This window comes from Chiloscyllium plagiosum, unplaced genomic scaffold (assembly GCF_037043375.1).
Source record: "Chiloscyllium plagiosum isolate Xiang-an unplaced genomic scaffold, Cpla_swu_hap1 HiC_scaffold_10, whole genome shotgun sequence".
NCBI classification, from domain to species: Eukaryota; Metazoa; Chordata; class Chondrichthyes; order Orectolobiformes; family Hemiscylliidae; genus Chiloscyllium; species Chiloscyllium plagiosum.
Window position 1 is genome coordinate 70873458 of NW_028270148.1, and position 26304 is coordinate 70899761.

Sequence of the window (26304 nt, forward strand, 5' to 3'; positions counted from 1 at the left end):
ATTGATGAGGGAAGGGCATTGGATGTTGTCTACGTGGCTTTAGTAAGGCATTTGATAAGGTACCTAAAGGCAGTCTGGTATAAAAGATCCCTCATGAGGTCTAGTGTGGGCTGGCTAGATGGATACAAAAGTAGCTTGGTCATAGGACACAGAGAGTAGCCATGGATGCTTTTCGGGGAATGGAGATCCATAACTGGTGGTGTTCCACAAGGATCAGTGCTGGATCTTTGTTGTTTGTAATATATGTACATGATCTGGAGGAAAATGTAGGTGGTCTGATTAGTAAGTATGCGGATGACACCAAAATTGGTAGGTTTGCAGGTATTGAGGTAGATTGCTAAAGAATACAGCAGAATATATATATAGAATACTGCAGATTTGGGCAGTAAAATGGCAGGTGGAGTTTAATCTGGACAAATGTGAGGTGATGCATTTTGGAAGATCAAATTCAGGTGCGAATTATACAATAAATGGCAGAACCCTTAGGAGCATCGACATACAGAGGGATCTGGAAGTACAGGTGCACAGATCCCTGAAAGTGGCAACACAGGTGGATAAGGTGGTCAAAAAGGCATACAGTTGGAACTGCTATAACTGCTATTCCTTTCTCATGCAACCTAGTGTTGTAAGAAAATCGTGTAATAGAAACATGATTTAAACTAATGGGGCCGGAATCGCATTATAACCAATACACTTTAAATGTTTGCACTATAGAAACTTTGCCCCCAATTTGTCAATTCTGTTAATGAAATGCACGTTATTAGCAGAATGACCTGCACAGCACATTTGCCTTTATCAGCTGGGACATCAAATATGAAAGTTGGCAAGTTCTGTTCCAGTTGTATAAAATCTTCGTTAGACCACATTTGCAATATTGTGTGCAGTTCCAGTCGCCACACCACCAGAAGACATGGATACTTTGGAGACGGTGCAGAGAAGGTTTACCAGGATGCTGCCCGTTCTGGAGGGTTTTAGATCTGAGGAGACTTTAGATAAACTATGGAAAGAGATTGGACATATTGGGGTTGTTTTCTGTAGAGCAGAGGAGACTGGGAGGGGACCTGTTTGAGATGTATGAAATTGTGTGGGACATAGATAGGAAGAAACATTTCCCCTTGATGGAAGGACCAATGATCGGGGCATAAATTTGAAATAAGGGGCGGTGGGTTGAGAGATGTGAGGAAAACATTTTCACCCAGAGGTTGGTAGGAATCTGGAACTCACTGCCTGTATGGGTGGTAGAGACAGAAACTCTCTTAACATTTAAGTATATAGATGTGCACTTGTGATACCAAGGCATTTAAAATTATGGCCAAATCCTGGAAACCAGGATTAGCTGTTATGGGCTGAAGAGCCTTTTTTTAGATTAGATTAGATTAGATTACTTACACTGTGGAAACAGGCCCTTCGGCCCAACAAGTCCACACTGACCCTCTGAATAGCAACTCACCTAGACCCATTCCCCTACATTTACCCCTTCACCTAACACTACGGGCAATTTAGCATGGCCAATTCACCCAACCTGCACATTTTTGGACTGTGGGAGGAAACCGGAGCACCCAGAGGAAACCCACGCAGACACAGGGAGAACGTGCAAACTCCACACAGACAGTTGCCTGAGGTGGGAATTGAACCTGGGTCTCTGGCACTTTTTCTGTGCTATAGATTTCTATGACTCATGACAGATTAATTGTTTTCTAAAAAGGTATATAACATGGTAGATTATGAAGTGAAGAATGATCTATGGAGGAGTTCAAATCTTTGAAGATGCTAGAACAATATTCTAACATTCAAAGTTCACATCACCATCGCTCCTCAGTTCTGAAGGGGAGTTATGTCAGATTCAAAACAATAATGATTTTTTTCTTTCCACAGATGCTGCTAGTTGTGTTGACTTTCTCTAGCACTTGTTGTATTTATTTAGATCCCCAGTAACCACACTATTTTACTTTTATTTTATATTATTGAATAAATAAATCCTTTTGCCTATACACCTAATGGTGGATAGTAATTAACACTGCAACATAACTATGTAAAGAAGTAGCAAGGAAATGAGAAAATTGCACTAAGATCAACCTCAAGGAGTTGGAATACATTTGACAAGAAGAATCAAGCGACATTATTATTGTGGCCATAATTGTGGACTTCCTATGTGGAAGTTTACAACTGTAACTTGGGTACTTTATGAAGACAAGGCTTACGTCATGGAGACCTTAGGATAATTTCCATGATCTAATTTGTGTAATAGAAGTGAACTAGAGAAATTTCAACCTCTATGTCTAATGTTCACAATGCCTTTGATACCATTATTGGGAAGGAAGAGTAATCATTGATGATGCAAAAACATTACATAATCATCTCCAAGTTCCCACCAAGTCATGCATCATCCTGATTTGTAAACATGTCACTGTTCTTTCTGAAATAACTCCACAGAGGCAAGTATCCTGTCACCAAGCCACCCTTTATTGACAAGTGAAGAATCCTTGACACTGATTCAGTTCCCTCAGAGCCAGCTCTTAGAGCAACAGGATGTCTGATACTCCAGTTCATATCTGTCAGTCAGGGCTCCTTGACTGTATCAGATTAACAGCCTGAATCGGGGAACTCATATTCTGTGGAGGTCCACCTGGCTAATCTTGTTACAATTAGTACGCTTTCAATGCCACTGCATCAAGGCACTCCCTATCTAATAGCAGTGTGGACATACCTTTGTCACACGCTGCAATGGTTTTTTAAGGTACCTGCTGTGAAACTGTCCTGGCGAAGGACAGTAAATGCTAACAATGACGACTTCCTGTAAAGCAATAAAAGAAAAGAAATAACATGGAACAAAGCTGCCTGCTTTCTCACAGCTACATTGCAATGGCTTAAACTAAGCATCTCTGCCAATTGTGGATAGTTTGTAAGATTTTCAACCTCTGAAGACAGAGGTTAGATAAGACTACTATTCAATGATGATTTAAATTGTGTAATTGAGTTTTTGAATCAACCTGGCATTTGGAGATAACCACTAGCCTAAGCAAACAAAAGAAAAACAGTCATGCTAAACTGTCATAGCCGAAAATAACTAAACAGGAGGTTAAAAATACCAAATTGAATATGAGAATTAAACCAAGATCAGTAGATGAAATCAAGCTAAATATTCTAGATAGTCATTCACAGTGCACATTCAAACCAGGATATCAAAAGCCACATTAGAAAGGATAATATGGGAATAAAAGATAATCTGTTTGGGACCAAGTGACCTTAAGTTAAAGGTAAAGCTGTGTATTAAGTTCATTTGCCTTAGTTTCAGCTAAAAATCACACAACACCAGGTTATAGTCCAACAGGTTTATCTGGAAACACTAACTTTCAGAGCGCTGCTGACGAAGGAGCATCAACAGATAAACCTGTTGGACTGTAACCTAGTGTTGTGTGATTTTTAACTTTGTCCACCCGAGTCGAACATCAGCTCCTCCACATCATGTGTTAGCTTCAATTTACCTTTTTAGTACTTGCTGCTAAAATCATAGAAGATAGAACATAGAACAATACAGCACAGAACAGGCCCTTCGGCCCACGATGTTGTGCCGAACATTTGTCCTAGCTTAAGCACCCATCCATGTACCTATCCAATTGCCACTTAAAGTTCGCCAATGATTCTGACTCTGCCACTCCCACAGGCAGCGCATTCCATGCCCCCACCACTCTCTGGGTAAAGAACCTAACCCTGACATCTCCCCTATACCTTCCACCCTTCACCTTAAATTTATGTCCCCTTGTAACACTCTGTTGTATCAGTATCAGAAATGTTAAGCATGCATTGTCCAACATTAGTATTCCTCACCTTGATGAGAAAAAGTCTGAAATTAGACCAGGTATACAAATCAAAACAGCAGTTTTTTTGTTTTCAAATTAGCTATTCAAAATAAATGGTTTATCAATGTTCGGTAATGACGTTAATTCGTAAGAAATTGAATTGGCACTGCTAAAGTTCTAATAAGGCTAATAAATGTCATAAACCACAGTTACCACCATTTCATTTGTTGTTCTATCCAATTTCAACACATTTGATTTGTTTGAAATATTATCCTTCACAGATTTCAGTTCTAAGGTAGGAATATTGTGCATTCATGTTTTCAGGACATAATGAAATTGGTTAAAAACCGAAAGTTCCAAATTCATTTATCTGTCTTGTTGCTTGTTCTTTCTTTTAGGAAGTAGAGTTGTTGAATCAGAAACTGCAGTTTTTGAATCAAAGAATGCAAGTAAGTGATTCACCCACAGGCAATATGTTGAAAATATTAGCAACAAGTGTCTTCTGAGGAAGCAATTGCAACCACCGAAATGGACATAGGAATTGCAATACACGAATAAACCATGCCCACTCGTTGTATTACAGGCAGTACATAAAATTGGTACTGCCTCTTCTTTAAAATGATTGTTGCATGTTCTTCATTAGGTAAAGTATGGTGAGTAGTTAACACAAATTGAAATCAACCATACACCTCTGAAAAGAGGAGGCATGTATTGTGGCAGCAAAAAATGTTCAGGAAACTCATCAGGTCTACTAATATTTGTGAAGGGAGAAACAGAGTTAATATTTCAAGACCAGTACAAATTCTTTGAAACCGAAGAAAGTGTAGATAAAGAAATGTTAGGCAGAATCTTATGAGGTCTGAGTGAGATGGGCTGTCGAGAGATTTGTGACAGAATCGGATGAGAAACCCAGTGAGGCCGATCTTAATGTCAGGAGCATCTTGCTCCATCCTTTATGCTGTGGACTTGTGGTGGGCAGCAGCAAGTTGACGATTAAGGAGGCTTATAGCTTGTGAAAAGCCTTATTAACGGCCCAACTTGCCTCATTAATATTCAGCTTCCTATCATATCAAAAACTCCAAACAAGCAGGATGTTTAGAAATCTTGACATGGAAATCAGAGCCTGGTGACTCCAGCTGACCACTGGCTGTGACCAGCCTTAATGTTGCTGAGGACCAAACAGCATCTTGGGCTACAATCCTTAAGCACTGGCTACGTGAACCCCTTGATGACAGATATTGGCATTTACCAATGCATCAAATCTGTCATGGCATCTCTCTGACACACTGGATGCTCAGAAAGCACAGAGTGATATTGCAGGTCACACTGGCAACTAGCATTGAAAAGCTGCTGCAGGCACATTTAATGCACAGGGATATGGACCCAGCGTGTGGATTGGACCAGGCTAAATCTCAGCTCCGCTCACTTGCTGTGCTTATGCCCCCTCACTTAACACATTTAACAGCATCCTTACACCATCCGTCTGTTAGCAATAGTCACAAAACCCTGCCTTGCTGCTCGGCAGTCCACGGTTGAATGGCATATATCTTGCTGAAGAATTCTGAAGCAGATGTATATTGGACACAACACACTAACTCAGTTTAACTCTGTACAGATGCTGCCAGTCTTGCTGAGTTTCTCGTGCACATTCTGTTTTTATTTCAGATTTCCAGTATCTACAGTATTTTGCTTTTATTTTGGTATGCACATCCTGCTGTACAACAGAGTGCTACATAAAACTCATTGCTGCACAATGTGCTAGCAGCTTGTGTTGCAAACTCATTGCATGTGCAACAAGCAAACATGCCTTAAAGTATTCGAGGAGTAAGCCTCACTGAAGTCACAGAGTCACAGAGATGTACAGCATGGAAACAGACTCTTTGGTCCAACTTATCCATGCCGACCAGGTATCCTATATTAATCGAGTCGCAATTGCCAGCGTTTGGCCCATATCCCTTCAAACCTTCCGATTCATTACCCTATCCAGATACTTTTTAAGTGTTGTAATTGTACCAGCCTCCACCACTTCCTCTGATAGCTCATTCCAACATGCACCCCCCTCTGTGTGAAAAAGTTGCCTCTTAGGTCCATGGATCTCCTGCAGTCAGGGGGTCTTTACAGGGAATCAGTAGTAGCTCCTAATTCCAGTCCAGGGAATTGGCTGTGGTCCAGTCAGCATCTTATCGATTGGGCTTGCATACCTATGCTATTCGGGGAGTGGGTCACAATCAATCCTGTCGTTTCATAGTGGATAGTCTGGGGGTGAGGTAGGACCAACATGGTTGGGGAGCTATACAACCACCAGTCTGGGATCTGTGCACTGGTTGATCAGGGCTACAGGTTGGATTAGATCAATTGAGGGGTCAGTTTGTCAGATCTGTCCACAGAAGTTAAGAGCAAAGGTCGGGGGTGGGGGGGGGGGGGGGGGGGGGGAGGGAGGGGGAGGTTTAGAGGACCACTAATGCTGGAAGATGACTTGGGATCCTATTTTTCAGGATTGGGGGCTGCAAGCTAGGGCAAGATGGGATGATGATTGAGATAGGGGGAAATAGTACCTACAAAGAGGAAGTTTTGTTAGGGGACAATGCGGGAGAGGCGTTCATCCAGTCATGGTCAAGAGAACCTTGGCTTCTAGTGGGATGATCTGCTAGGAACTTGGCGGGAGGATGGTGGAGGTGCAATGGTTTAAGGCTCATGTAGTTGTTTTGGGTAGGGACTTGCGGAAATGCAAAGCCTCTGGGATCTGAATGTTGGAGCCTCACCAGTATGTAGATATGGAGGTTAAACACCACTGGCCTTGTTCTCCAACAAATCAGGAGTACTGCTGGGCTTGTGACTTTCTGTAGCAAGAATGTGCTGTCTTCTCTCAGGATGACAACATTCCGCTCTAACTCTTACTACCCTGCCAATGCCAGGATGGCTGATTATAGTTAGTTGTCCCAGTTTGCTGAGGCATAAGCTGAGACGGTGCAGGGTGAAGCTGTTCCTAGGCCCAGAGTTTCACAAGGACATCTGACTAGGTCACCTTGCAGTTAACAGCCATCCACCATTCATGGTGTGGTCCCTGAGGAAGCACCTTGTAAGAGCACTCAGATAAACAAAGGTACATGGACGACAGGCAGTAAGGGAATGAACATTGCTGATTGCATTATTTTTGTGCTTATCATATCATCAGTAAACTTGAGACAACTATCTCAATGATCTAACCAATCTGAAATATTAACTGTATCCATCCTACAGATGCTGTAAGATATACTGAGAGTGCTAGTATTTTTTTTCGTTTTTATTTAAGATTTCTAGCATTGGCAGTATTTTGTTCACATATAATTGGTCCTTTCTGCTTAAAAAACAATGTGTAATTTCTTTATTGTTGCTGACTCTCAATCACAAAGTCTCAGGTAACTCTATGTTTACTGTTCATAGATACTATATAGGTCTCAGCCATGGTTTAGTCAGTAGTACCTTTGCCAGTGAGTTAAAAGGTTGTGGTTTCAAATCTCATTTCAGAACCTGATATTCTCAGGGAGCGTTGGAGAGTACACTTTTGCTCCCCTTTAAACCAAGAGACCATTATGCTGCAATTTCTGCCCTGCAGCTTATCAACCTCATTTATCATTCACCATGCACCTAAATTAGATCTTAGACTAACCCTATTTGGCACCTAATGTTAATGCAAAGTGCTACAGATATGGGGCGGGGGAGGTGGGGAGGGCATCGAAACAAGGACAACATGTGTTAAACAAAGTCAACAGGGTGGGCAGCATCTGTGGAGAGAGAAACAAGGTTAACTTTGCAATTCCAATATTACTGTTCTTTGGAATTGAATAGGGCTAGAAAGGTAATGGTTTTTGTGCTGCTATAAGGGATAGAGGGGAAGAATGATGAGTAAATGGAACAGGTGAGGTCAATACCTCACAGCAAAAGCCAAAGGGAGTGCTAATAACAGTAGAGATGATACATTGATACAAAAGAGGAGTTAATGGAATGTGTAAATATCAGAGAACAGGTCAGTTATGCTGAGAGCAAATCATGCAAACAAGTGGTGGTGAAGGAGGTGGGTAGGGAAGCTGGTTTTGTGAGGGTAATCAAGATGTATGATGGTGACAGTAGTCTGAAGCTGTTGAACTCAATATTGAATCCTGAGGCTGTAAAATGCTTGAATGGAAAATGAGGTGCTCTTCCTCAAGGTTACGTTGAGCTCAGCGGAATGGTTTTCATTCAACTCATAAGAAATCAAAACCTTGGAACTTTACCTCCATTTGAACCCTGCCTTCTAATGTACCTGTGAGTAGTGACATTAATGTGTTTTGACAGGAAGAGTAGAGTCAAGCCACCTTAGGATCAGCCAGATCAAGACTGATAGCACGCATCAAGTTAACAAGATGCCATGGTAGATAAACCAGCAATTTTACCAGTTTTTGTCCACATTTAGCTAAGTCCAAATTGGGAAAGCAGCATTTTACAGATATTCCTCGATTGACCATTTTATATTCATTAATGTTAATAAATTTGATTAGTCTGAAAGTGGAGATCATTATCTTGATTTTGATGTATTGATTTACGCGAAAAAGGGTTTCTGATATTTCATTCATAAAATGAAGGTGGCGTGATGTTCAAAATTAGAAATTGCAACAAAACCAACAATTGAAGTTTCCTGGTAATTTTTTGTAGGTGTTCTGAAGAAGAGGGAATTCATAAAAAGGAAGCAATTGATTTAGAACTTATTTTCAAAATACAATACACATGTTTTAAATGGTGAATGCTTAATGAAAGATTGATTCTGTGTATGTGAGGTAATTTAATGGGCTCACCTTCCTTTGAAACACTAGCCATTTGAAAATAAGTCACTGCTATTTGGTCACTGTGACCTCAGGGAAAAACGAAAGGAGCTGATTGACCATGACTGATTCCAAATAATCTAAAGCAGCAGCTGTAACTACATGCATTGATATAATGCTTACAACACATTAAAACATCCTGAAATGCTTCACAGGAATGTTTGTGAGACAAACTTTGACACTAAATACTGAAGGAAATACTGCAGCAAATGACCAAAAGATTCATGAAAAGGTTTGAGGAGCATCTGAAAGGAGGGATTAAGTAGCAGAGGAATTAAGAAAGGGGGATTCAAGGGAGTTAGGTCGCTGAGAAGGATATGTTGCTCACAGAACAAGGAAGTTGTGTGGGAGAAGTCTGGTTCTCAGCAGGAGGCCTTATCCATATGTTTTATTCATGCAATATTCCTCTTACCTCAGCCTAAGTTGGGAGCATTTTGTGCATTATCTCAGTTTCTCTAAAGAGTTACTCAGAGTTATCTGAAATCTCTGGTAGCTGGTGCTACAAACCTAGAGAAGGGCAGGTGCTAAGGCATTATGCCAGTGGTTGTGGTAATGAATTTTCTCTTGTCAGGACTCTTCCAGGTTGGAGCAGGCAACAACTCTCACATTTCCCGGCTCACAATCCATCATTGCATAAAGAAGGCAACTGATGCTGTGTATGCCAGAGAAAGTGTATGCCATTGTCTTCTGACTGGAGAGAATTAAATGAAGTGTGCGCATGACTTTGCCAGGAAAGCAGACTGCCTGATGGTACAATGTGCTGTTGACTGTATGCACTTGGATCTGTGAACATAGAATCTAAATGAAAAGATGGACTGAGACAGCAAAGAGCTCCAGCTCCTGAATGTGCTGTTTGTGGCTGGCTATGTTAAGTGTATGTGTAGGTGAATAGGCAGAATCCTTGCAGACGTCCTGACTTGTTACTCTGTGCCAGTTTGCTGTGCCCTCACGGTGAAATGGATAAATGCCTTTCTTCTGCCTTCACTATAGAGAATACAAAAAGCAGAGTCTAGATTAGAGTGGTGCTGGAAAAGCACAGCAGGTCAGGCAGCATCTAAGGAGCAGGAAAATCAATATTTTCGAGGAATCCTGATGAAGGGCTTTTGCCCGAAACGTTGATTTTCCTGCTCCTTGGATGCTGCCTGACCTGCTGTGCTTTTCCAGCACCACTCTAATCTAGACTCTAATTTCCAACATCTGCAGTACTCACTTTTGCCCAATACAAAAAGCATCCCAGTCATGCCAGTAAATTTGGAGGTGGAATGGAGAGAGCAATGTGTAAATTAACTTTTAAAAAAGGGAGGCAGAAAATAGTATAGACTGGTTAGCTTGACTCCTGTTGTGGTGCAGGAGTTAGAACTAACCATGGAAGTACTTATAGCTGCAGAATAATTCAAGATTGTGCCTTGATAGTGTATGGTTTCATCAAAGGGAAATCATGGCTAACCATTTCATTGGAGTTTTTTGAAGGCTTATGTGATGATATTTGCCTTTAAGAGGGATTTGTTCTGTTCGGTTTCTCTAGAAGAGAGTTATTGTAAACTTGTACCAAGATGTCTGCTCCAAGGAAAGGAAAGTAAATAGCTTTTTTCAAAAATTAGACCAAAGAAACAGGAGCAAGTGGAATCAGGTTCAAACAGACCCAGGGTTTTAGTTTTGCTTTCAGTTGTTGAATTTGGGGTTTTGGAACTGAAACTGCTTGTTACAGTTTTCTCTCTCTCTCTCTTTCTCTTCCTCTCTTTGTGTGTGCTGCTAGATACACACGTTGAGCTTTTTTATCCAGGACTGGAAGAGATCACAAGTGAGGGAATTCTATTTTGCTGAATTTGCTTTTGCCAGGGGTGTTTATGGGATGCTGCTATATTCAAATAGTTGATCAGTAGTAGTTAAATAATATTATTTTAAGTATTTCAATATAGTTAAAGCTACACCAATTCTTCTTTCTTTCTTTGTAGTTTAACTGTAGTGTAAGAGTAAAGTGTGTTTTGCTTAAAGCTTACTAGTTAGACCAATCATTAGGGTCCAGGCTATCTCCTGGGAACATTTTGACCAGGTCTGGTCTGGTCTATAATACAAAACATGCACTGTGGAAAACATACTATACTTGAGTTTCCAGAAGGCATTTGATATTGTGCTTTGATAATGGCCTACCCATGTTCCTACTTTCTGTTTTTTCATTGCTCTTTGGAAATGCATTGGAGGCGGTTCAGAGGGATTTACTAACTTAATACTTGGAATGAGTGGGGTCTTGTGAGGATAAACTGAATTGGCTGGGCTTGTTTCTACCAGAGCTTAGAAGAACGAGGAGTAATTTGACTTGATTGAATTGTATAAGATCCTGAATGGTCATAGAGTCATAGAAGTGTACAGCACGGAAATAGTTGGCCCAACTCTTCCATGCCAACCCCATATCCTAACTAATCTAGTCCCATTTGCCTGCATTTGGCCCAATTCCCCCAAACCCTTCCTATTCCTATACCAATGCAGATGTCTTTTAAATGTTGTGATTGTCCCAGCCTCCACCACTCCCTCTGGCAGCTCATTCCATACACGCACCACCCTCTGCGTGAAAAAGTTGCCCCAGGTCTCTCTTAAATTTTTCCCCTCTCTCTATGCCCTCTAGTTCTGGACTCCCCCAGCCCAGGGAAAAGACCTTGGGGATTATTTACCCTATCCATGCCCCTCATAATTTTATAAACTTCTATAAGGTTACCCCTCAGCCTCTGATGCTCTAGGGAAAACAGCCCCAGCCTATTCAGCCTCTTCCTATAGCTCAAATCCTCCAACCCTGGCAATATCCTTGTAAATCTTTTCTTAATCCTTTCAAGTTTCACAACATCCTTCCAATAGGAGGGAGATGCCAGAATACTGGAAGTTGGCTAACGTGGTGCCACTATTTAAGAAAGGTGGTAAGGAAAAGCCAGGGAACCATAGACTGGTGAGCCTGATATCGGTGGTGGGTAAGTTGTTGGAAGGAATTCTAAGGGACAAGATTTACATGTAACTAGAAAGGCAAGGACTCTTGATAAAGTGAGTGTGAAGAGGATATTTTCTCTTGTGGGTCAATCCGGAACTAGAGGGGATGGTTTTAAAATTAGGTGTTACTCTTTTGGGACAGAGATGTGAAGAATGGTTTTTCCTCTCAGAGGGTTTTAAGAATTTTGAACTGTTTGTCTCAGAGAGCAATGGAGAGCGGGCCTACTGAATATTATTAAAACCTTGCTGGATAGATTCTTGTTTGTTAGGAGACAAGGATTATTGGGAGCAGATGGGAATGTGGAATTTGAAACATTCAAATTGGATCAGGCTCGATTGGCCAAATGGTCAATTTCTGTTCACATTTGAGCCAACATATCAAACCAGATGGTGATTGCTAGAAGACAAGGGCTATTCTTTGACCATGTGATTCCTAACTCTGATGTCCAACCCAACCACTCCTGGCCCGTGGGCAGATAATGAATCTACTGCATATATTCGTATAAAGGTCAAATTGAAGACAGTTTTTTAAAACTGAAATTAGGGAGTCGACTAAAACACGAGGTATTGTTTTCGAGTGGGTGAAACTCATGCTTGGTATGAGTCACAAAATGGGGGTTTAGATCAGAGTGGTGCTGAAAAAGCACAGCAGGTCAGGCAGCATCCGAGGAGCAGGAAAATCGACGTTTCGGGCAAAAGCCCTTCATCAGGAATAGTCAAAAAATGGACAAACAAGAGCCAGATCTCCAAATGAAATAATAAACAACAAAAGGAGAAAGAATTATGGCCATTATTGAATAGTTATCTACAAAATAACTGTCTCCATTCTGCCTCTGATGGTAGAATGGTACGGTAATCTCCCGTACCTGTTGGGGATACTTTCCAAGTCCTACCGTGGAAGCATTCCTAAAGCTGTTCTGTGTATAAGTGGTATAATTTATACCATATTGAACTTTTAGAACTAACTTGAGATGTAAGGTAATCCTAGGAATTTGGTAGTTGAGGCAGATATTGTTTGGCAGAAATACTTGCAATTAAATCAGTCATATGATGGTATGATGCTCTCAAATCTCTTGTACTTTTTGTATTGTTTGTGTTTCTTGGATATTAGCAAAGCTAAACAAAGACAAATGGCCCCAGTTTGTACAAAGTGCTAAAACAATTATAATACTATCATACTATATAGGTCAATATCTACAGGGTTGAATTTGGGACACATGGTGAAGAAAACAGTTTGTACTCAAGTCTTGATTGTCATTTGAATTTCATCTTCGTAAGTAAGTAGTAAGTAAGTTATTAAGTACTAGCGAGAGAAAGACAATCACAAACGTGATGAGGTTCTGAAAGAAGGATTCAGGGAGCTAGGAGAGAAGTTAAAGAGGAGGACCTCAAAGGTAGTGATCTCGGGATTACTAACAGTACCACGTGCTAGCCAGTGTAGAAATGAAAAAATAGGCAGGATGGCTTGAGAGATGGTGTAGGAGGGAGTAAGAACGAATTGGCATTAACCTGTAAAAGCTTTTCTTCCTCTTACTTGCAGTTAATTTCCTTCTCTTGTGCAGACATGAAAATCACTCAGTGGAAGTCTGTCCAGAAGCTACTAAAGACTCTCGACTCCACCTCCACTTCTAAGGAGAAAGCAGTTTCGAGTCTTTCATCTGCACCTTCCATCAGCTCACAGACTTTCACTTCATTCAGTTCTCTATCTAGATTAGAGTCAGGAAAACATTCCAGTGAGCATACCACTGACATATCACTGCAGTTGGTTGAGGAAGAAATGCCCAAAGCTGCTGGCACTCAGAGGACTGTCAGAATCAGGCACTGGCTCAGCCCCAGACAGGAGATGATCCCATGGTGTTGGACGTTAATGACTTTATCAAAATGCATGGAGAGGCACAGGAACAGCAGGCAGATGTATCAGAGACGGTCCACAACTGGATCAAAAGATGGAGGAGTTCTCCAACATTTTCAGTACAGTGCTCGCTCTCTGTGTGTTTGGCTGCCTCCATGAACAGACTGTCTGCATCTGTGGAGAGAGAAAAACAGAGTTAATGTTTCAAGTTCAATCTGACTCTTCTTCAGAACTGACAGGGCTGGAAAGTGAAAAGGAGGAGTGAGTGGAATAGATGGTGAGGGTTCCCACAGCAAAAGACAAAGGGACAAGGAACAATAGGTATGTTTTATGTTTGCTTATCTCCTCTACCTCCACTATTAACACTTTTTTTGTGTTTTGCTGTGGGCACCCCCATCATCTATTCCACTTGTTCCTCCTCCCCTTTGCCAACGCACAAAAAACATAATTTTCAAGCCCCCTTCAGTTCTGATCAGACTCAAAATGTTTCTCTCTCCACGGATGCTGCCAGACTTGCTGAGTTTTTGAATGCAGGGACCTGTGCTCTACCACTCATTACCAGAGGCAAGGTGAGTGGAGGATGAAGGATCTCAATCTCACTCCATGTGCCCCTTTCTCTCAGATAGACATGGTGGTGCCATTAGGCAGCCAGAGGCAGAAGGAGAAGGCACACACAGGATCAGCCCTTCCACCTCCATCTTGTCTGTGATGCCAAAACCGGCATAATTCCAAGCTGAGGAGGGTGAGCCTGATTCTGGGTGTGATACTGTCAACAGGCCTGGACCCTCTAGCTCTAAATATGGTCAAGTCTTCCAAGCCAATAGGCCCAGAACTGAAGAAGTCATACCAGATTCAAAACTTTACTTTTACCTGTCTCTCCATAAGTGAAGCCAGACTCGCTCGGTTTCTCTGGCATTCTTTGTGTTTATTTTAGGCCCAAATACAGACCAGGGCTATCTCTATTCCGGCTTCTGGCATTGCAACTGCATTTAGACATTAAGAGAGACAAGGAATGATAAATCAACCTGAGGGCAGATAGGTGGCATATATTATAAATTACAAATCAATGTAAAGTTTCTTACATGTTTGTAAATATATGCATCTGCATTCTTAAAATGTCTCCTGTCGTGCTTTTGTCACTGCCACTGTTACTAATTAAGTTGCATCGGCAAGATGAGCAGCTCTTCAGGTACTCTAAGGATGAAAGAATTTGTAATGGCCAAGTGTTGTCTACATGGACTTTAGCAAGGACTTCGAGAAAGTTCCGCATGGTCACCTTTATTAGTCAGAGTATTGAGTACAGGAGTTGGGAGGTCATGTTGCAGTTGTATAGGACATTGGTTAGGCATGGTATATTGCATGGAATTGTGGTCTCCTTCCTATTAGAAAGATGTTGTGAAACTTTAAAGGGTTCAGAAAAGATTTACAAGGATGTTGCCAGGGTTGGAGGATTTGAGCTACAGAGAGAGATTGAATAGGCTGAGCTGTTTTCCCCGGAGCATCGGAGACTGAGGGGTGACCTTATAGAGGTTTCTAAAATCATGAGGGGCATGGATAGGATAAATAGACAAAGTCTCTTCCCTGGGGTGGGGGAATCCAGAACTAGAGGGCATAGGTTTAGGGTGAGAGAGGAAAGACATAAAAGAGACCTAAGGGGCTACCTTTTCACGCAGTGGGTGGCATGTGCATTGAATGAGCTGCCAGGGAAGTGGTGGAGGCTAATACGATTGCAACATTTAAAAGGCATCTGGATGTGTATATGAATAGGAAGGGTTTGGAGGGATATGGGCTGGGTACAGGCAGGTGGGACTAGACTGGGTTGGGATATCTGGTCGGCATGGACAAGTTGGATGGAAGGGTCTGTTTCTGTGCTGTACATCTCTATGACTCTATGACTCTATGAGGGAGGGGTTCAGATTTGTTGGACATTGGGACCGGTTCTGGGGAAGGTGGGACTATTACAAAATGGACGGTCTACATCTGAACCAGACCGGAACCAATGTCCTTGGGGGAGTTTTTGCTACTGCTGTTGGGGAGGTTTTAAACTAATGTGGCAGGGGACTGGGAACCCGAAGAGAAAACAAGTAGGAGTGACGCAGAGACTGAAGACTGTAAGAATCATGAAGATAGCATTAATAAAAGGAAGAGTAGGCAGAGAGCAGATGAGCACAAAAGAACTGGAGGCTTGAAATGCATCTACTTTAATGCAAAGAGTATAGTATGTAAGGCAGATGAACTTATGGCTTGGATTGGTGCCTGGGATTATGACGTTATTACAATCACAGAGACTTGGTTGAAGGAAGGGCATGATGATTGGCAACTGAATGTTCCAGGATATAGATGTTTCAGACAGGGCAGGGAGGGAAGTAAAAGGGAGGGGTGGAGTTGCATTGCTGGTCAGGGACGATATCACGGCTGTGCGAAAGGAGCACACTATGATGGTCTTGGGTAGTGAGGCATTATGGGTGGAGCTGAGAAATAAGAAGGATGCACTTACATTGTTGGGGCTGTATTACAGGCCTCCCAACAGTGAGCGTGAGGTAGAAGAACAAATAGGTAAACAGATTATGAATAGATGTAGAGGCAACAGGGTAGTGGTGATGGGAGATTTTAATTTTCCCAACATTGACTGGGATACACTTAGCGTCAGAGATCTGGATGGGGTAGAATTTGTAAGAAGTGTCCAGGAGAGTTTTCGAGAACAGTATGTCAATAGTCCGACGAGGGAAGGGGCCATATTAGACCTGGTATTGGGGAATGAGCCAGGACAGGTGGTAGAAGTTGCGGTGGGGGATTTCTTTAGGAACAGTGACCACAATTCTGTAAGTTTTAGAATACTCGTAGATAAAGAAGAGAGTGATCCTAAGGGAAGAGTACTAAACTGGGCCAAGGCCAGTTATATCAAAATTAGGCAGGAGCTCAGAAATGTGGATTGGACACAGCTATTTGAAGGGAAGTCCACATTTGAGATGGGGTAGGCTTTCAAAGATAGTGCAGGATAAGCATGTCCCGTTGAAGGCAAAGGATAGGAAGGGCAAGATTCGTGAACCGTGGATGACAGGAGAAATTGTACGACTAGCCAAGAGGAAAAGGGAAGCGTACATAAGGTCTAGGTATCTAAGAACAGAACGAGCCCTGGAGGAATATTGGAAGAGTAGGACAAGTCTTAAACGAGGAATCAAGTGGGCTAAAAGGGGTCATGAAATAGCTTTAGCAAGCAGAATTAAGGAAAATCACAAAGCATTTTATTCTTATATAAGAAGCAAGCAGGTAACTAGAGAAAGGATTGGTCCACTAAAGGATAATGAAGGACGGCTGTGTGTCAAACCTGAGCGAATGGCTGAGATTCTGAATGATTACTTTGCATCAGTGCTCACTGAGGAGAGGGACATGATGAATCCTGAGATTAGAGATAGAAGTTTGATTAGTCTGAATCATGTTGACATAAATAGGGAAGGTGTGTTGGGTAGGCTAGAGGTTATTAAGATGGACAAATCTCCAGGACCAGATGGGATCTATCCCAGATTGCTGAGGGAGGCAAGAGATGAAATAGCTGGGGCCCTGACAGATAGCTTTGTCAGGGTGTTGCCTGGTATGGAAGGTGCTAGCTATGAAGAGAGGTTGAGTAGGTTAGGTTTATTTTCATTAGAAAAAAGGAGATTGAGGGGGGACCTGATTGAGGTTTACAAAATCATGAAGGGTATAGACAGGGTGGATAGAGACAATCTTTTTCCCCAGGGTGAAGGATTCAATAATGAGAGGTCACGCTTTCAAGGTGAGAGGTGGAAAGTTTAAGGGGGATACATCCGGCAAGTACTTCACACAGAGGGTGGTGGGTGTTTGGAACGCATTGCCAGCAGAGGTGGTAGAGGCAGGTAGATTCATTTAAGATGGGTCTGGACAGATGCATGAGTAGGTGGGGAGCAGAGGGATATAGATGCTTAGGAGTTGACCGACAGGTTTAGACAGTAAATTTGGATCTGCTCAGGCCGAAGGGCCTGTTCCTGGGCTGTAAATTTTCTTTGTTCTTTGTTCTTTGTAAGTCAATATCCATATGGTCGTTTAAATTGGGCAGTTTACCTTCCAACCAGCCCCCGGTCCTGGGTTCTGGAATGTTCCCTGTAATATGTTTGGGCCACGGTAAAACGCGGGAAACTGAAACTGCGGAAACCGATTCTGCGGATTACAGTAATTCTGAAAACCTGGAGTGGAGCGTGGCAGCTGACGGATTGGAAGATCCAAGCAGAGTGGTACAGCCAGCAGAATGGAAAGCCGGAGCAGAGTGCAACGGGCAGGCACACTGACTCATAAATGTTGATCTGTAACTGTGAAGAACTAGGGTAGGCTTACACATGAAATATATCGAAAATACAAGATTTTTTGGCCAAAGTAAGGGGTCACCTTACACACGAGATCAACCTATACATGAGTATATATGGTAATTTGCCACAGGAAAATCTGTAAATCAGTGCTCTGCAACAAAACTGAAATGTGACCTTGTCAACCAGAGGCTGACAATAGTTCAACCTTGTCCCTTTACCTGACTAGAGGCTGTTAGTGCCTGGTGCCACATCACCTACCAGTTTGTGTTGTGCTACCTGCTGAAGATCACTTATTGCCTGTATCTGAGCTGTGAGTGTGAGATGAGCCACATGTTTCCTTATCATTAGACTCTTGCTCTGCTTGGACATCACACTTTCCACCAGCACCTGGCTAGTTGTTGACTATCTGAAAGCAGAAAGGTAGAACACCAAGGTGATGAGAGAAATGGGGAAAAAGCAATATTGTGTGCAGCTTGTAAATCAGAAGAAGGGGACATGAGAAAGTAGATTACTTGTCGACACAGAAAAAGTGAGGATTGCAGATGCTGGAGAGTCAAAGTTGAAAACTGTTTGCTGGAAAAGCACAGCAGGTCAGGCAGCATCCGAGGAGCAGGAAAGTCGACATTTCGGACATGAGCCCCTCATCAGGAATGTGGAAGGAGAATGGGGCTGAGCGATAAATGTTGACAGAGTGGAGCAGTCTTGACATTCTTCCCACAGTGCTGAGTCTTGAGTTCCTCCAGACAACTGAGGCTGTACTGACCAGGCTGGCATCCTTGAACCACACTAATGTGCCTTGAGACATTGTCTCGAATGCTTTGGGTTTGATTGACATCTTTTAGCCCCAATATTTAAAGACCGACGAGGTCCCTCTCTGGCTGTGGTGGGGTCTGTAATGCTACTGAAGTTAAGATACTGCAATTTGAGGCTGCTAACCCCATTCACTCTATTTTAACCCTTTCTTCAGATCGTTCCCACTAGTTGGGCAATGGTTTTGAAGTGAACAATTGACTCTGAACCTTCTATCTTTTTCATGAAATAGCTGCTGCAACTAGTGGTCATTTTAAAAGTAAACGCAACAATGCAAAGTCATGGTTGTGACCTTGGACATAAAAAGGAACTTTGACAAATGATCGATACGCAACAATGATGGTGTTTCCAGGTAATCAAAACCATACTTAGAATTTCCCTAAGATATGGGAATTGTGCCATTATTATGCAAATGACAGTCCCGAGAAAACTATTCAGGTAGGTGTGATCCTGTGAATGGATGAGCCCTCATGCTAGTGAACCACAACAATAATCTAGTCAAGTGCAAATCCTGGCCCACTTCTGGACCTGGTGAAACTCTGCTGCTGAATTTGCATACATTCCACACATTTCCCAGTACTGAAATAAGAAATAGTGGAAATGTTCAGCAGATTCACCTGCATCTCCAAAGAGAAATTACCGTCACCATTTAGGGCGTCAACCTCTCCTCAGTTCACGGTATTTTTCTGACAGGTTAAAACCTGAAGCATTAACCAGGTTAATGCTTCAGGTTTTAACCTGTCAGAAAAATACCGTGAACTGAGGAGAGGTTGACGCCCTAAATGGTGACGGTAATTTCTCACTCAGATGTTGATAGATTCCCTTTGTTTCTACAACTCTTTATATTTAGCATTCTAGTAGTTCATTATTTTCCACCACTTCTTTGAATTACTTACTCCCTGAGCCCTATGTATGCATTGCCTTCATGTGCATCTGATCTATTTGCTTACTTAGTGTAACTTATTTTACACTAATGATGAGATATAGTTTACCATAGGATGGGGTTTACTATAGTTGGAACATAAGATATATAATCTGTTTTTCCCTTTAATTTCCCGAGTAAGCTTACAGTTCTTAAATGCCTCTGAACTCACACTGGTTTCAAATCTGCTTTGGAAATGCAAGATGATGAAAGGTTTATACTACCCAGATCACAGATGGGGGAACTGAAGTTGAGGCTGTTTTTCCTGCTCCCAAGGTTCCTGCTTCTTGGTGCTGATGTTCTCCCTGGAGTGTGTTTGAGAGACCCTCTGATTTGAGAGGCTTCTTTTAACTAGTTGTCCATGTCATTCCCAAGGACAGTGGCTTAATAGTAGTTTGATGTGATAATGTAATTAGCATAATTCATTTACTCCATGTAAATTGAGTTTCTGTCCCATGAGGGGGTTACAAAAGACTGTACTGGATATCACAATTTTTCTGTTGATTGAGCTGTCCCTAGGAACTGGGCTTTCTTAAAAACTGTTCTACTGAACTTCAGATCTATTATTTCACATGAAACCTTACAGCATTGTCTCATCAACACCTATTCAAAAGTCAGAAGTCACACAGCTTTCAGGAGAAAGTGAGGTCTGCAGATGCTGGAGATCAGAGCTGAAAATGTGTCGCTGGAAAAGTGGAGCAGGTCAGGCAGCATCCAGGGAACAGGAGAATCGACGTTTCGGGCATAAGCCCTTCCTGAAGATGGCTTGTGTATTTATTGGGTGTTTGATATAATTTGACAGTGAATGCTGCAAGCTTCCTGGCTCAGTATCTCAGTTCCACTGTCTCATTAACACCTATTCAATATAATCAATCAAGGGAACTGGTTTGCATATGTGTTTGTGTGGCCTGATCCAATTCCCAGCACACTATTCAGTTGGCCAGTTTTTCCAGCACGGTGTTCAGTTGGCCAATGCTGTTAGTGTCCCAAAAGTGGGGAGAGAATATATATGTTTCAGGTACTTTCCTTAAGACCTGTGGAATGGGGACAACAGGCAATTAGACAGGAAAGAAATCTGGCAATTGGGGAGCCTTGGGTGTTGTGAAGAGACACAAAACCAGGAGAAGGAGGAAAGCCAGTACATGCTTTGGAACGAGTGAACACAGGGAGAGTAGGGAGAGGAGAGACTGGAGATAAGCACTTTGCTGAGGGGAAGATTTATAAACAAATACATCATAAAGTCTTTTTTTTGGGGGGGGGTTGTGGTTCTCTGCAATCACATTGTTGGGAATTGAAGAATGTCCATGATCAGCAGCAGAAGGAACATTCTAAATTGAAAGAATAAGTTGCATCGAAGACTAAGGAACAAATGTTACAATTTGAAAACAATGCTTGCAATCAGCTTTCTGTAATTTTATAAAAATATAACTGTTATATCAATGAAAAGGCTTATGTTTGTAATGTCCTATTTTGTTATTTCTTCTCAAGGTATTTTACTGTTGTAAGATATAGAGAGATTTTTATCTCTCCCTCTTTCTCTCTAGATTGCAGATTCCACAGTTTGGAAAGGCATGTTTAAACGTCCTCCACTATGGTGAATCAGTGACTAGATGCAGACACCTAGCAATCTTGTATTTAACTGAAACTTCCAGAATAACAGCTGAAGCCCTATGTAAAAGATTTACTTATGATATTAGATTATTGCCTCAGTAGGAGATTCTTTATTGCTTTCAAAAAATACTTGGATGCCATTCTCAAGAGAAGTTGCTTGCCTCTTCATAGGTAAAGATGAACTTTGAAATGTTGTTTTGTACATATTTATGCTGAACAATATAAACAACAAAGTGGAGATAAAATGACTGTGTATGAAAAGCCTGACACCGGAATTGTTATGTATTCTGTTGTGGCTCAACACATTATTCTTTTTCTTCTTTGGAGTTATCTGCTTGAAGGCAGATCTGACTCACAGTGACAAAATGTCTGTTGCAGGCAGGCCCCAAATCCAACCCAGCGAAACGGCCAATGCTGTTGGCACCAATCTGATCCACACCAGTCATCTAACTAACTGAGCCATTGATCCCCCAAACAGTTCGTGTTACTGTGGCAATGTTGCAATATTCTACCTGTGTATATTCACCTGCAGCCAAGCGGTATGATGGTTGAGGCTCCAAATCCCTTCTCATCACAGAGTCATAGAGTTATACAGAATGGAAACAGCCCCTTTGATCCAACTCATCCATGTTGACCAGATATCCTATTTGTCAGGATTTGGCCTATATCCCTCTAAACCATTCCTATTCGTGTATCCATCCAGATGCCATTTAAATGTCGTAATTGTACCAGCCTCCACCTCTTCCTCTGGCAGCTCAATCCATACACACACGACTAACTGCCCTTTAGATCCTTTTTAAATCTTTCCCCTCTCGCCTTAAAACTATGCTGTCTAGTTTTGGACTCCCCTACACTGGGAAAAATATCTTGGCTACTCACCCTGTCCCCATGATTTTATAAACCTTTATAAAGTCACCCCTCAGCCTCCAGTGTTCTAGGGAAAATAGCTCCAGCTTTTTCAGTCTCTCGCTAAAGTTCAAACTCTCCAACCCTCACAACATCCTTGTAAATGTTTCTGAACCCTTTCAAGTTTCACAATATCTTTCCTACAGAGGGAGACCAGAATTGAATGCCTTATTCTAAAGTGGCCTAACCAATGTCCTATACAGCTGCAACATGACCTCCCAACCCCTATGCCCATACAGTGACCAATGAAGGCAAGCATGCCAAATGCCTTCTTCATCACGCTGTCTGCTTGCAATTCCATTTTCATGGAACTATGCCACTTGCACCCCTAGTTCTTTCATCAGCAACACTCCCCAGGACCCTATCTATAAGTGTGTAAGTCCTGCCCTGGTTTGCTCTACCAAAATGCAGCACCTCACATTTATCTAAATTAAACTCCATATGCTATTCCTCAGCCTATTGGCCCATCTGATCAAAGTCCCATTGTACTCACAGTTAACCTCCTTTACTGTCTACTACACCATCAATTTTGGTGTTATCTCCAAACTTACTAATTATATTCTTATTTTCATATCCAAATCATTTATATAAATGACAAAAAGCAGCAGACCCAGCACCCATCATTGCAACGCACCGCTGGTCACAAGCCTCTAGTCTGAAAATCAGCCCTCCAATGACCACCTTCTGTCTCCTACTTTCAAGCCATTTTTTTTGTCCAAATGGCCAGTCTACCCTCCAGAACCTTGTCGAACAACTTGCTAAAGTTCATATAGACAACGTCCACTGCCTTACCTTCATCAACTGCCTTTGTCATCTCTTCAAAAAACCAACTTTCCCACTCTCACCACTGCCATTGACGTGTGTTGCAACCCAGAGCTGGGTAGCCCTGAGGCACTGGGTTTATCAGCAGTGGTAGAGTTGTATTCAAACCTAACATATAACTACATGGTCCAGCGTAGCCCTATTCTAGCATTAGTATCAAGCCGGACTTTTAGCCTGGTTCAATGAAGTGTGCAGGATGCATGCCAGAAACAGCATCAAGCGTATCTTACAAAAAGAGGTATGATGCTAGTGATGCTCCAACATAGGGCAATCTGCTTGTCAAACGTCAGAACGATAAACACAGCTAAGTGATGCCACACCAATAGATCAGATCTAAGTTCTACAGTTCTGCCAGATTTACTCATGAATGGCGACAAGGGAGGTGATCCATTTTAATATCCCAATTCTTAACAAAGGGGAGCCCAGCACATTAGTGGCTGTTCCATCTTGACATCCTCATGTGGACTCCAACATCACAATATCAATCTTCAACCAATTTGTTTCACTCCATGTGACATTATGATGAAGGTGTGCTATTTATATATATTTTACTATCATTTAGTTTAAAGTTTGGATTTTCAACCTGTATTATGTGGATTTTGGTTTGTGTGTTTGAGGTGGTCTGATTTTCTGGAGCCTGAAGTTTTTTGTAAACCAGTATGAGAGACAGAGAGAGAGAGTGTTCCTGGGGTGATAATGGAAATTTTTCACTTTGAGATATTGAAGAATATAAGTTTGGTGTCACTGAGAAGAATCCGTAATTGATTTGTTTGAAGGTCAGTTGAGTGGCTACTCAAGAAAAACAGCTATCAAATACACAAGAATGGAAATGGAAAGAAATGTTAAAGACAAACTTGTAAATGTGATACAACTCAAAATTCTCTCTGGTATTTCAGTACAATACAGTAATCTGATGATGTTGGGAAAAATGGGACTATACTTTTACTGTGTGTTTTTAAATCTTTCAAATTGTGTTCTTTATAAATACTGTAGCCTGGTTAAATCTATTGATATTTTGTTTGGTGTAATAAACAGCTTTCTGTTAAAAGCAGATCTGCAGTATTGTGTGTGTGTTTCAGTGAACAATCACATAGATTACTTTGCTAAAAATGTAATTATCAAGCTAGATTTTAATCTGGAATCTGACTTAACTAATTATAATGACAGCTGTGATTATAAGGATATCAAGAAACAGCTGAATACATTGGATGTTGTAAGGCTAGGGGCCCTGACAATATTCCAGCAAAAGTATTAATGTCTTATACTCCAGAATACATTGTGCCCCGAGTCAAGCATTTTCAGTGCAGCTACAATGCTAGCATCTATCCAACAATATGACAAGTCTATTTTCCACAAAAAGCAGGACAAAACCACCTCAGCCAATTAAATCATGGTGAGGACAATGCAGGAGAGAGAGAGAGAACCTGCACAGTTTCCACCTTTGCTGTTTGATTTCGTGTATTATTGGACATCGGGAGTGCATCTGAGAAAATTAACAAACAGTGAAATTCACAACTAATCTTGGAGGAACTGTTGGGCGAAGTTCACAGCACAGAATCAGATAAGTTAATTGTTGTTTTAAGTCTGTCCAAGAGAAAGGCTGCAGTAGTGAGTATAGTGGATTCTTTCTTGATTATATGTTTTTGGAGATAAGTCTCTTGGTTAAACTAAACATATTAGCCATAGCTATTAATTTAACCTGGGGCAGTGTTTGTAGAGGAATAAGATGGTGTTATTTTCTGGGTCTGTAGATTGTGAAGGAGCAAAAATGGCCTTTGCAGTGATATGCACTTCTTGTCAGATGTGGGAGTTTAAAGAAAGTTTAAGGGTTACTGTGGATTATATCTGCCATAAATGCTGTTGGATGCGAATCTTATCAGATTGAGTGGATCGGTTGGAGAGACAGATAGAAGTGGTGAGGAATTTGCAACAGCAAGAGTATGTGATGGATGGAATTTAGAGGAAGGGGGGAAAGTCTCAGATACAGTCACATAGGTTAACTCCAGGAAGGGTAGGAGAGGTAGGCAGCTAGCGCAGGAGTCTTTTGTGGATATACCCATTTCAAACAGGTATGCTGTTTTGGAAAATGTAGGGGGTAATGGATTCTCAGGGGAACATTGCACGAAAAGCCAAGTTTCTGGTATTGAGAATGGCTCTAATGCAATGAGGGGTACGTCTGGTTCCAAGAGATCAATTGTGTTCGGGAATTCTATAGTCAGAGGTACAGACAGACGTTTCTGTGGCCAGCAGAGAAAAAACAGAATGGTATGTTGTTTCCCTGGTGCCAGGATCAAGGATGCCTCCAGGAGGGTGCAGAGTGTTCTCATGGGGGAGAGGGGCCAGCAGGAGGTCATTGTCCACATTGGAACCACTGATATAGGAAGGGAAAAGGTTGAGATTCTGAAGGGAGATTACAGAGAGTTAGGCAGAAATTTAAAAAGGAGGTCCTCAAGGGTAGTAATATCTGGATTACTCCCAGTGCTATGAGCTAGTGAGGGCAGGAATAGGAGGATAGAGCAGATGAATGCATGGCTGAGGAGCTGGTGTATGGGAGAAGGATTCACATTTTTGGACCATTGGAATCTCTTTTGGGGTAGAAGTGACCTGTACAAGAAGGACGGATTGCACCTAAATTGGAAGGGGACTAATATACTGGCAGGGAGATTTGCTAGAACTGCTCGGGAGGATTTAAACTAGTAAGGTGGGCGAGTGGGACCCAGGGAGATAGTGAGGAAAGAGATCGATCTGTGACGGGTACAGCTGAGAACAGACGTGAGTCAAACAGTCAAGGCAGCAGGGACAAGCTAGGACTAATAAATTAAACTGCATTTATTTCAATGCAAGGGGCTTAACAGGGAAGGCAGATGAACTCAGGGCATGGTTAGGAACATGGGACTGGAATATCATAGCAATTATGGAAACATGGCTCAGGGGTGGGCAGGACTGGCAACTTAATGTTCCAGGATACAAATGCTGCAGGAAGGATAGAAAGGGAGGCAAAAGAGGAGGGAGAGTGGTATTTTTGATAAGGGATAGCATTACAGCTGTGCTGAGGGAGGATATTCCCAGAAATAGATCCAGGGAAGTTATTTGGGTGGAACTAAGAAATAAGAAAGGGATGATCACCTTATTGGGATTGTATTATAGACCCCCTAATAGTCGGAGGGAAATTGAGAACCAAACTTGTAAGGAGATCTCAGCTATCTATAAGAATAATAGGGTAGTTACGGTAGGTGGAAATGTGTTGCTGGAAAAGCGCAGCAGGTCAGGCAGCATCTAGGGAACATCTAGGCAGCATCTAGGGAACAGGAGAATCGATGTTTCGGGCATTAGCCCTTCTTCAGGAATCCTTACGGTAGGGGATTTTAACTTTCCAAACATCGACTGGGACTGCCATAGTGTTAAAGGTTTAGATGGAAAGGAATTTCTTAATTGTGTACAAGAC

General features: G+C 41.8%; 1 protein-coding gene across 4 annotated transcripts in view; it reads left to right on the forward strand.

Moving 5' to 3' along the window:
• LOC122552907 (uncharacterized) overlaps positions 1-23904 on the forward strand; it is a 147521-nt gene extending 123617 nt beyond the window's left edge. For 2 of the 4 annotated variants that reach the window (XM_043696112.2, XM_087990974.1), the window contains 2 exons: positions 4199-4249; positions 21065-23904. In XM_043696112.2, coding sequence (XP_043552047.2) covers positions 4199-4249; positions 21065-21118 — 105 coding nt within the window. In that variant the 3' untranslated portion in view covers positions 21119-23904. The remainder of the gene's footprint in view (positions 1-4198; positions 4250-21064) is intronic. The other 2 variants (XM_087990975.1, XM_087990976.1) reach the window with 1 other exon arrangement.
• The last annotated feature ends 2400 nt before the right edge of the window (positions 23905-26304 follow it).